Source organism: Equus asinus, chromosome 30 (assembly GCF_041296235.1).
Source record: "Equus asinus isolate D_3611 breed Donkey chromosome 30, EquAss-T2T_v2, whole genome shotgun sequence".
Lineage (NCBI taxonomy): Eukaryota > Metazoa > Chordata > Mammalia > Perissodactyla > Equidae > Equus > Equus asinus.
In genome coordinates this window covers 25003922-25016094 of record NC_091819.1, presented here as the reverse complement: position 1 = coordinate 25016094, position 12173 = coordinate 25003922, and the positions used below count along the sequence as shown (strand labels likewise).

Below are 12173 nucleotides of genomic sequence, written 5' to 3'. Positions count from 1 at the left end.
GCGCAAGATAAAGATCTGGGCTGTAAACATGAGATTTGATATGAGACCGGGGGGCCTAGAGGACAGAGTAAGCTTTGTAGGGAAAATTAACTCTGCACTTAGCGTCCATCATTGTCCCCTGGAGGAAAGACCACCCATGCCCTGAACAGCCACACGCTGCCCCGACTGCCACCGCCTCCGGAAAGATGGTGGCTTTTCACATCCCTAACTCCCTCGAATAGTTAGTGAGAAGGCAGCCCCCTTGTTCGATATGGAAGGATTCTGGCTCTTTTTCTCCCTGAGCCTGTGCTACTGTAAGCTCTCCTTAGCAGGCAGTGGATCTATGGAATTTGGAGAAAAGTACAATGTCTTTTTTTTTCTAGAAGGGTCATCAGGCCACACCGGCTGAGCACTCAGCAGGCAGAACCCTCTGGAATTAGGGGGAGGAGGGGGAGGAGGATGGAGGGAGGGAGAGTGAGCAGAGAAGGCACTAACACAGATTCCCTGACCACCAAGGCGAACGGGGCCATGAGCGACATCAGCCCATCCGTGCAAGGTGCCCCCAGTCCTCTGGAGGGACAGCAGGCTGTGTGGCCTTCGTATGCCCAGGGCGCCTTGTCATGGGGCGCAAGCTCTCCCCTGCTCACCGTCATTCTCACTCAGCTCTGACTTTGGATGGAGTCTGCCATTCCACCTAAAGGCAGAGTCAGAGAAAGCCCAGACTCCAAGTGCAGCTAGCCAAGGCTTCCGACACCTCCGCCTTCTTTCCTCAAACTCAGGAGAGGAGCGTGTGGCAATTCTGAGTCAAATGACATCAGGCTCCCGTCAGCTTCAGGAGAAACCTACTGTGATGGCGTCACTGGCCCCCATCCTCCTCCCCAGTGCCCATTGGCGTCGGAGCAGGGTGAGGGTGGCCAGGAGCATGTGTCTCAGGAGGTGGCCGCTGCTTGAGGTGGTACCACGCCCCATCTTTCAGAGGCCCAGCTTCCCTCCCACGGGGCCAGGTCTGGAAAAGCCCATGACTTCCCACTGGGAGAGGGGCCGGACCGAGTGGAACAAACACAATGGTCGCCCACAGCCAGAGCTAGTGCCATGTCAGATGTGGGTGAAGTGATCAGGCCCAGGGCTCAGAGGCCAGTCGTGGTGTCACTCACTCACGCCCAGGTCACAAGAAAGGGGGTGGTTGGTGCAGTGGGGCCCCTGCCCTGCTGGTGGTCACTTGTCATAATCCTCTGCTTCTCAGGGCACAAATCAGCATGTCATCTCTCTCTGTGACTGCTGTATGCCTTTCATCTCCCCAAGTAGATTATGAAGAAAGGCTATCAAAAAGATATTAATGTCCAGTAAGCACCTACTATGGGCTAAGTTCTGTGGCATTTAATCCCAACACATCCTTTGGGGAAATCATTTATTTTCTGATTTTTTTTTTTAAATTTTGGTGAGGAAGATTGTCCCTGAGCTAACATCTGTGCCAGTCTTCCTCTGTTTTTGTCCTTGGGATGCCACCACAGCCTGGCTTGATGAGTGGTGTATAGGTTCATGCCCGGGATCTGACTGAACCTGTGAACCCTGGGCCTCCTAAATGGAGCACGTCAACTTAACCACTACGCCAGCGGGCCGGCCCCAATATTTTAATTTTTATTTTGGTAGAGAATGTGGGCAATGGACTTTTTTTCGGCAAGGAAATACTGAGACCTTGGGCACGTCACTGGAGTTCTTTGCACCTTAGTTTCCTCTTCTGTGAGAATGAAATGAGATGCCAGCTTTGTCTGTGAGAGAAAACCCCCCAGAACATAGAGACTAATTTTCTCATGTAAAAGTCTGTGTAGGGACTTCATAAGGCAGTGACACTACTCTGCATGACAGTATAATGGTGGGTACGTGTCATTATGCCTCTGTCCAAACCCACAGAATGTCCATCACCAAGAGGGAACCCTCATGTCAGCTGCGGACGCTGGGTGCTGAAGATGTGTCAGCGTGGGTTCATCACTTGTGACAAATGTACCCTCTGGTGGGGGAGACTGACAGTAGGGGAGGCTGTGGCGGGCAGGGGCTCTGTGGAAATCTCTGTGCCTTCATCTCAGTTTAGCTGTGAACCTAAACCTGCTCTAGGAAACTTAAGTCTAAGAAAAAGAAAGAGCCTGTGTAGGGGGTCACCTGAGAGTCCAGGGCACCAGGAATCCAGGTTCCTCTGTCCTGTTCTTCTGTTTCTGGTCTCCCTCTCATGGACCAGGCATCAGTCCATCCTTGATCCAGGACAAAGGAGACAGGAGGAGGAGGACAGACCCCCCCCCCCACCCCCCCCCAGCCTTTAAGGACACTTTCTGGCAGTTGCACACAGCATTTCTGCTTATATCGCACGGGGGGAGCTTACGCATGTACCACATGGGGACGCAGCCTTCATCCTGGTCTCTTTTGCAGAGAAGGAAGAGAACAGGAACTGGGCAGCTAGCAGTCTGCCACCCTGAGGAAAGCATGTTGAGTGGGGCCTGGTACCTCATGGGCTCTTACTGTAGCATTGCTGTTATAAGCAAATAAACAGTGTTTTCTGCAACTCCTATCACTACATCAATCGCTGGGACCTTTTTTCCCTGACGCGAACATCTCTCTAATTTCACCATAACCCATATCCATGCTGAGGCTGTGGCCAGTGGGCTCACAGTTCTAGACTCCGTGTTTTGGTGTGTGCGTGTGCATGCATGTGCGTGTGCGTGTGTGTGTTTCACAGGCGAAGACTGCAGGTGGCTCCGAAGGTCAGGCAGGGACTTCCTGAGCTTCTGGAGGTACAACCTTGGTGCCAGGGAAGGGAGGCAATGTGGAGCGCTGGCGGAGGCTGGAGCGTTTCAGACCCAGCTCTGCCGCAGATCCTGGGGGGGCCTGGTAGGGCCCCGTGCCTCCCATCGAAAAAGTGTATTTCAAACCAGAAATTCAGAAAGATGAACTTTGGGCTTCATACCCTGCTAGGTTCTCAGAGACGGAGGCTCATCCCGGCGCTGTCCCTCGACACCCCCTCCCCCGTGAGGAAACCCGCCGGCGGCGCCGGGGTCCGCTGGGTGGACGGCCCCTTGCGCAGCACGCAGAGGGGCCTCGGGGAACCTTTCGAGATTAAAGTCTATGAAATCGATGACGTGGAGCGGCTGCAGCGGCGACGAGGGGGCAGCAGCAAGGTGAGCCCCCGCCTCCCCCCACGGTGGCAGCCCCGGGCAGGTCCCGAGGACGGCGCTGGGGCAGGGTCCTGAGGAGGGGCCCAGGCTTCCAGGGTGGGTTGGGGCAATGGCTCTGTCCCAGCAGGGCCTTCTCCAGGACTCGGGCGAGCTCCGTGTGCCCTGCCTGCCTGACGCGCTGGAGCGGCTCCAGGGCTGGGGAGCCGGTGCTCTTGGGGTCTGTCTGGCTCCAGCCCGGAACGCCAGCTGCCCTCTACATTTCACTAGCCCTCCCTAGTTGGGTTGTCTGAGCTGACTGTGGAGGCAGGAGTCCGGCTGGAATGGCCAGGTCCCTCCAGGCTTGCCCTTTTTGATGACTGTGCACAGAAGCGGTCCCTTCTGGGGGAGGTTGCGCGGGCTGCATCGGAGCGGAAGGGCCTTTTCTGCTTCTCTCCACCACCCCGGCTCCTTCTCCTCTGTGTACTAGGAAGTCACGTGCTTCAATGCGAAACTGAAAATCCTGGAGCACCGCCAGCAGAGAATCGCCGAGGTCCGAGCCAAGTACGAGTGGCTGATGAAGGAGCTGGAGATGACCAAACAGTATCTGATGCTGGATCCCAACAAATGGCTCAGCGAATGTAAGGCCCGTGGGTCACTGCCATCCTGGCAGCCACCAGGTTCCCCAGCCGAGCAGGCCGGCCACATCGCGGGCCGAGGTGCGCGCAGGCGGGAGTCTGATCCAGGGCCTTCGGTGCCCCTTGACTGGAGACGGTCGCTCAGAGCGTGCAGTCCCTCTCTCGGGGGTCAAACGGTGGGGGTTGGGGAGCAGAGGGGAGGTGAGTATTGCTCTTGCAGGATTATTTCTCACATGTCTCAGTCCAAAGCACCTGAAAATGAGATTTTTCCCCTGCCTGTGGCAGAAGATCGCCCAGACATGAAGGCTGCATTACAGATCTGCTCCCAGGCCACAAACTCACACTGCACATCCAGCCTGAAATAGACAGGAATTTATAGAGCTCTTAGTAGGCTGGAATGTACAGTCCTAGAAGAACCTCACAAAGGACCCAGACAGCAGGAAAAACACTTTTGAGTGAAAAAAATAACATTCACAGTGTTATTTCCATTTAATAGAATTCCAGGATGACAGTAACCGTTCATAACAATTCAGAACAATTTCACTCTTTGAAAGACGATTCAATTGTCTCATTTATTTGTTCCTAATCATTCCAATGACCACCAAATAAAGCCCAGATCTAGTTCCAACTATTACACTGATAGGGGACCCAGAGCTGGAAGACGTAGTATGTGAACTAAAATGTGTTACTGCCATTAAAATTCCTTTCCCTCCCATTCCTGTCCGGCACTCGTCGGGCCTCCCTCCAGCCCCTCAGCCTCCCTGTGCCTCCCTCTCCTCATGATTGTCCCATGTGTCACATCGCCCCCACTCCCCAGGGTCCCTGGCAGTGAAGGGAGCATAGCAGGCAGAGTCTGGAGGCTTAGGTCTAAGAAATATTGGGTGAAATGATACTGGGTGAAGAAGAAAGCGACAGAATTTGCCAGCCTCCTAGCTGCGCCCTGCCCTTAGACTAGTGTGTCCGCTCGCGGATCCTTTTCCATGAGAATGAGGTAATCACATCTCCCCTGAGCACCTCACTGGGTTCTTGTGAGGACAGATGAAATAACTGGAGGACAGCCCACTGTGACCCATCTATGAAGCATCCCGCCGTGCTAAGTTCTGCCATTGGTGGCGATGATCACAGTTGCGCAAACCCATTTTGGATGCTGGCTTTCCCACATACTAGCTGTGGGACCTTGAGTGAGACGCTTAACCTCTCTCAGCCTTGATTTCCTTAACTGTAAAATGGGAAACATAATGGTGCCTCCTTCCTAGAGCTGTTGTGAGAAGTGGACGAGGTCCTGTCAGTCAAGTGCTCATTACACTGCTCGGCCCATGATGAGGGCTCAGTAGCTGGGAGTCATTATTATTACCCCAAAGTTCAACTAGGTGGTTGTCCTTGACAGGAGACATTTCCTGAGAGCCTGCTCACCCGCTGCCTTGGGGCTGGGCCTCCTCAGCTGTCTGGACAAGGACGTCAACGCCTGCTCGCAAGGGTGTTTCCATCTGAGGCCCCAATGGGGCAGACAGGGGTTGACGTCTGCCGACAGCATGCACGGGAAGCCCAGCGCTCGTTTCTCTCCTTTCCTGTCCTTCATGAGTCTCCAGGCACTTCAAGATCCCAGGGGTGACCATTCAGGCAGCTGCCCTTCATTTTTACTATTTTCATTAAAATTTTATTTTTGGAGAGCTGTTTATGCCTAAGGCAGGCTTGAAAATTACCATCATTGTACAAAGTCACATTTTCTCCCGGGATGGGAGCAAGCTTCAGCATGAGTACGTATGTGTAGATGCCGCCAGGAAACACACTCCCCTCTCGCCCTTGTACGTGTCAGGAGCCAGTGGTCTGTGGTGCTGAGAAAGGGAGGAACAGAAGCCCCCCTGAAAGGAGAAGTGCAGATGGTTCTTTAAGACAGACTGAAACAAGAACCCAAAAAACCAATGAGGCGCACGCTCACTTTTCCCTGGGTGTGGGTAGGAGGTGGGGTACTGGTGTAGAAATTTATGTGCTTGGATCCATTTTTATCTACATTTATTAATTCTGATGCACTTTTGAGGTGTCTGGTACTGTAGCCTGATGTGGTGATGGGTGGCGTGTTTTTTGTTTTTTGTTTTTAAGTATTAGACTGGGCTTCAGGAGCCCTCAGTCTCATTTCCAGCTCTGGTCCCTGTTGACTGTGTAACCCTGAGCAAGGAGCCCCACTGCCTGGACCTCAGTTAACTCACATGTCAAAAGCAGTCGGCCTCCATCACAAGCCCTTATGTTTCCATACCATGTGATCGTTCTCAGACCACGCTCACCGTCATCATCTCATTTCATTTCATCCTTTGTGGCTACTCCAGTCAGGCAGGGTAGGCTCTCATTTTCCTTTTAAGGAGCCTGGGCCAGCAGAGGTTGAGTGTTGCCCACCTAGGAGTCAAATGCAAGTCTCCTGCCTTGGGTTCCAGGGCCATCCCTGCACCATGGCTGCCGTCCACGCCTGTCCTCCCCACGCTGGCTCCCCTGCAGTAGCCCTGGAGCTGGGGCCAGGCAGCCCCACCCCCTGCCACTTTGTCACTATGGGACAGAGTAGAGGCCCAGGGCCAGGACGGGATGACCCCCAATAACTACTCTTTAGGAACTGAAGGCACCAGGCTTTGCATTCCGTGCAGGCCTGAATGTTAGGGACAGCATCTGGGTCCTAAGTCTCAGCTTGTCTTCTGAGTGCAAGGAATCTTAATTGTTAATATAGATTTATTTCATCATCGTCATATTTCTCGAAGGACCAGTGAGCATGTGAAATTGTACAGGAAGTGCCAGGAGACAGGGTCAAGCTCTCAGCCTGCTTGAGAGGCAGCTGCATACAGCTGTGGGAAGGACGAACCAGAGAGGGACACACTTAAGACAAGTAAGCAGAGGGGTAAACGTTGCTCAGGTGAGACCCCAGAAAGGAAGGGATCCCCCCATCTCAGCTTGAGGCTTTATTTTTCATTAATAAAGAATCACGATGCTGGCAGAGTCTTCCTCAAATCCTGTGATGGAGATGGGCGGAGGTGGGTAGAGCTGGAATGTCACTTTATGCCTCAGTATAGTCTCAGTAAAGTGTTAGGGACCTAAAATTATAATTAGAACGAAAGGCCCAGGTATAATTTCAAGTAGTAAACAGCGTTCCGTCCACAGCCTGGGAGAGGCAGTGTCGGCAGGAGCACGCAGCGCTGCCCAGCCCTGCCGCCCAGCACTGAGCAGGCAGATCATCTTCCCCCATCCGCTTCTCCCTCTCCGCAGTTGACCTGGAGCAGGTGTTGGAGCTGGACTCCCTGGAGTATCTGGAAGCGCTGGAGTGTGTGACGGAGCGCCTAGAGAACCGTGTCAACTTCTGCAAGGCCCACCTCATGATGATCACCTGCTTTGACATCACCTCCAGGTGCCGGTGAAGACGCCGGCCCGGCCCCTGGCCCCCGGGACTCACGGCCGGTCGCACTCCCCAGGCCCTCGGTGCTGGCGGCGCTCAGAGACGACAGAATGAGGATGAAGGTCGGTGGCAAGTCTGGAGTGAGCGTTGAGCGGAAGGCGATTTTTCTTTTGTTTTCTGTAGGAAAGGTGCAAACACCAGACACGCATGGGAGGAGGAGAGGATGGGAAGCCAAGGGATGTGGAAGCCCCGAGAGACTGGAAAAGCACTTTGAGGAACTTTAAAGAACTGTTTGTACATAAGAACTGCTGGCGAAAGAGCCCTCACTCTCCTGGTTTCGTGAGAAAGGGCGAGGGCGGACGCAGGGTTGCTGTTGAAAGTGAAAACGAAACAACAAAAAATTACCAGAATGACTGATTAAGTGCCTTGCAAATCTTTAGTATTATCCAAACGTTTATGTTCATACTTTCTTGTGTACAGATGGTGCTAGTCAAGATGAAAACAACAAAACCGACAAAAAAGAAAATCAAACCCATTTTTGAGATGTATTTACAGCTCGTTTTCTCTCGGTGTTTTAGCCTCTTTCTGACTTGCTGTTTCTGAGTAAGTTGTGTTTGTAGAGCTCTTTCCTGGTCAGTATTGCATACGAATAAATGTTAACCGTCTTTCACGGTTCTTCTGGTGACGCCACTCAAACAGCACAGAGACTTCAGGGGCACAGCCAGTGTGTTCCAAAGAAGGTTGGCAGCAGGGGACGCCAGATGCCATTGGCGGGGAAAGTCGATCATGGAGCAGGTGCATCTGAGCTCGAGAGAGCGGAGGGGAGGGGCTGCCTCTTGAAGGGGACAGGAGCCCTCTGACCTGGGCCGCCTCATCCTCTGGCTGGGATGTATGTTCTGGATACGGCTTCCCCCTCCAAGTCGTGACGCACATACTGGTTCCTTTACTCACAAATCCAGGGTTTTCATGACCCTCAAAACATTTTCCATATTTGTTTTTTATTCCAAAGACTCTGGATAGAAAGCTTGAATCCATTCGACAGAGCCATATGTTTTTGCTCTCTAGTTTTGCGAGTTGACTAGTGCAGGAGATTTTGCGGGTTGAGAGACCTTCTCAGGCTAGTAGGTGCTGAGACTGCCATAGGATTGCTCTAGACCAAGAAGGCATGTTGGGATTGCACAACTCTTCTGCTGTCCAGACAGCTACGTAAATGTCAGAAGTTTCAGTCCTCCCATGTCCCAAAGCGTCCATCCCAACAAAGGACCAGGCTTGTCCCCTCAACCTTGGCACCTGAAGGCAGAGAGAGGTTTCCAGTCATACACCACACACCCCTGGCGAGGCAGAGCACAGAGTCTCATGCACGTGGATGTACAGGTCTTGGCTCCCAGGACCTTCGGACCTCACTCTCACATTAAGATGTCCATCCCTGCTACAACTCCCGTAGGGACCCACTGTAGTTATGGAAACGCGAGGCCCAAAGCGGGCAAGGGACTGTCTGAGGACAGCTGTGGAGCAGCGGGGGCGTCCTCTGCCTTCTGGCACAGGGCCCTCTCCCAGGACCCCTGCAGCCTGCCCAGTGAGGGAGGTGCTCAGGGTTTTACAGAGTTCTGTTCGTTTTTGCCCTCACATGCAGCATATCTTCATGAGCCTATTTCCAGGTGAGGCAGTCCCCACTAACCAAGTGCTCAGCCCCAGCTGCTCCCCAAGGAAAAAGAACCCTTGCATCTCTTTGTCAGTGCTCCTCTGGCCCATGTAACCCAGCACAGATGGCCAAACAGCCAAAGACGCTCAGCCGAATTCAGTAAACGGGAACCTGAGCGTCACAGTACCCAATCCTTTACTGGTCAAAGGGGGCACAGGTGGGCCCACCTGCTCTGTTTGGGAAGTCAGCCCCGCAGACTGGAAGCCGGCTCCGTGGATGACAAGCCCAGCTTTGCATCCTATGAGTCTGCTCCTCTGCAGAGGTGCTCAGAGAAGATATGCTCAAATCTGAGACCTGAACGGGCTGACGTGGCGGAGGGGACTCTGGAAGGGACCGTTTCCCTCTCTGGTTTAACACGTGTGATCACCTGGGGAAGCCAGGCACCCCCTGCTCCTCAGCCCTCAGTCTTCAGGGCAGTCCAGGGCCCTGAACACATCTCTGGTCCCACAGCGCTTGTGTGAACGGGTGTGTTTAATAGCAACGTTATGGAAGCTTTTGGACCCCAAGGGATGCCAATCTTTTGAGTTTGTTTGAGTTTTCCATTTGGGATCCCTTTTGGTTGCTGGGTTGAAATATACCACTTCAAGGGGACTGTCAAAGGTGAGTATTCTGGTCTTTGTTGGAACAAATTCACTTGTCTAGTAAGAAGTGGACTTAGCTTTTGCCCCTAACACACCCTCCCCAGCCCCGAGGTCACCACACTGGGCTGACTTCCCTAGCAGGCCAGTGATGGGGCCCGGTGCCTTTCCTGCAGTGACATCAAGTGGAAACATCTACAGAGATTTGACAGCTCCATCCATGGTGGACTCTTTCCTAGGGGCATTGCCTTCAGCTTGCCTCCTGCCTAAACCTGCATTTATCCATTTGTAGCAACTTTATGAGATAGCAAAAGGGTTACATGAAACCAAGAGCTATCTGACCAAGTCAGATTGGCTTCCCCAGATGCCACACCCTGGAACATCTCAGAGGGTCCTCTCCGCCATGGGGTTAGAGAACAACTTTGCATGAGGTTGTCCATTCTGGCTTCTCCTATTTTTTTTTTTATCCTCAGAAAGCTGACAACATCTTAATGTACCTAGTATTGATTAACCATTTGGAGAAATCATGAATTTTATGCCATGATGTGCTTGTTCCTGGTTCCACCTAAGAGTCGACTCTCAGTTGATGGTCTTTAGGGAAAGAGGAAAGCAGGTCTGGTAAGCCGTTCTGAAGCTGCTCCATAACTGAAGAATGCCTCATTCAGTGACCAGATGGGAGGTCGTTCCAGGTCTCCTTTTGGTGTTAGCGATATAACCCAAGAAGGTAAAGGAAATGTCAAAGAACCCATTTCCATTTTATTATCCACAAATGAAAAGACAAGAAGAATGTTGATTTGAAATTAACGTTTAGACATAGAAGCCTTAATTCCTCATCTGAAATCTGCTCCCTCTCCAAACGCAGAACAAAACTCAGATCCAAAAAAGGGAAATAGTGATATTGTTTCCCCGGGAGCACATCCATATTGCATTTCATGATGGTGTTTCCCTGCTGCGACGGAGCAATAGTTTGCTTTATCTTGGGCTTTCAATCCCCACCTGAGAGCTGCCACCTTTGATCTTCCTGTCCTTGAATTCCCCTCTCCGTCCTGGGGAAGCTGTCACTAACTTTCATCTCTTCCAGATTTGAAGTCAGCATACCTCGTCTGTTGTTTTATGTCCAATTGCCATTCTGAACATGGGGGACTTGATATGCAAATCCAGAGGTTGGTTCCGTGTTGACACAGCTGGGGATCGGACAAGGGACCCCAGGCTGCGGACGGGATAGAAGCTGGAATAAACAGTCATGCAGCTCAGAGTGGGGAACTCGGCAGGCAGGAATCCGGTCCATTTTGTCATAAATTAGCCTTAAGCTTGAAGTCTGTGTTCCTGGAAGGTGGCAATGACTTCACTGTAGCCACAAATACCATCCAGGATGTTGGTTCAAAGAGTGATGCACACACATGCCTCTTGTGCTGGTTCTTGGATTTCCGTTTGTGTTGAGCAAGAAGCCCTTCTTCGGGCTTTAGATTCTAATGCTGATGCTGCATTTTAGTTAATCCATAAGCCTTTATCCCAGTTGCTAGGCTATGAAAGCAGCTGTCTGACCTGGGCTTCTTGAGATTGAAGACAAGAGCGCACACATTTGTCCACCTGGTCCTACACACACTGGCCTAGTCATCAGCCACTACTGATCTGTAATTGAGGCTTCCAAACTAACAATGGAGTGGATGTTTTTAAGTTCCTTATTCCAAAAAATGATTTCAGGCTGTAATAAAATGACAAAAGATGAGGTGATTTCAAAATTGAAACCGGCAGAATTCATAGATTTACTCCTTGTTCTTTCCTGCTGGAACATTAGTCCCCTCTTTGAGCATAGACTGAAAGGTTGCCTCACTTTTCAGGGCATGTATTTTAAACCCTGAAACCACGCCTGTCAGAAACACATTGAGAGTCCTGTGCACGACCAGCTGATGCTGAATAAACCATCCGCTCCCTCGGTCCCTGCGGCCTGGGCAGTGCGGCCCAGCTGTCCACGACAGAGGGACTGTCTTCAGTGCTGCACACGTGAGACTTGACTGCCCCGAGAAAGGCCAGTGCAGCCCACTCTTCTCTGGCCCAAATGTCACTGCCAGTACCATTTTTTGGGGGGAGGGCAGACAAGTGGTAGAAATATAGTGTTCCTTTGGATAAGATCTCTTTCTCCTCCTCCAGCAAATATCTGCCAACATTTGTGGGTAAAAACTCACAAATTGTGTCACTTAGTAATCTTTCTGACAAAAATACATATTATTTTTTATGACAGAGTGTTCATTATTTCCAGATAAAAGCATAATTCCAATCCAGGAGAAGCTCTTGTAACTCAAACTCATGTTCTCAAAGTCTTTTGAAAATTCTTAGAAGCTAGTTTACCCTTTACACACACATTCTGCTTTTGGGTGGCCCTACTCAGAACCGGAGGTGCTGTCATGATATTGGACATAGAGTGGTGCCCAAGGTGGTATGGAGCCTTCACTGCAGATAATTAACATTCCCTAAGTATAGCTGTCCCCGTGTCCACATGTGTGAGGGGTGAGGACTGAATTCTGGCACTCACACATCTATTTGATGTAGACATCAGAATTACCTTCAAAACTAGAAAGGCTCATTGCTTCCTTCCCCGTCCTGCTAACCAACATCCCACACTGTCATATTCAATTTATGAAGAAATTATCATTTATTTGTCAACTCAGGATGTTGTTTTCTAGTGTCGCTTGTGTTTTATAATTTATTTATACATCATGGTTGGAAATGCCAGCCAAGCACTATGCAGCGAAGTCTAAATTT

At 51.3% G+C, this 12173-nt stretch overlaps 1 protein-coding gene across 4 annotated transcripts in view; it reads left to right on the top strand.

The window, feature by feature from the left end:
* The window catches only part of KIF26B (kinesin family member 26B), a 436898-nt gene extending 429094 nt beyond the window's left edge, over positions 1–7804 (top strand). For all 4 annotated transcript variants that reach the window (XM_044762759.2, XM_070501708.1, XM_070501707.1 and 1 more), the window contains 3 exons: positions 2944–3146; positions 3610–3760; positions 7004–7804. In XM_044762759.2, coding sequence (XP_044618694.1) covers positions 2944–3146; positions 3610–3760; positions 7004–7152 — 503 coding nt within the window. In that variant the 3' untranslated portion in view covers positions 7153–7804. The remainder of the gene's footprint in view (positions 1–2943; positions 3147–3609; positions 3761–7003) is intronic.
* The last annotated feature ends 4369 nt before the right edge of the window (positions 7805–12173 follow it).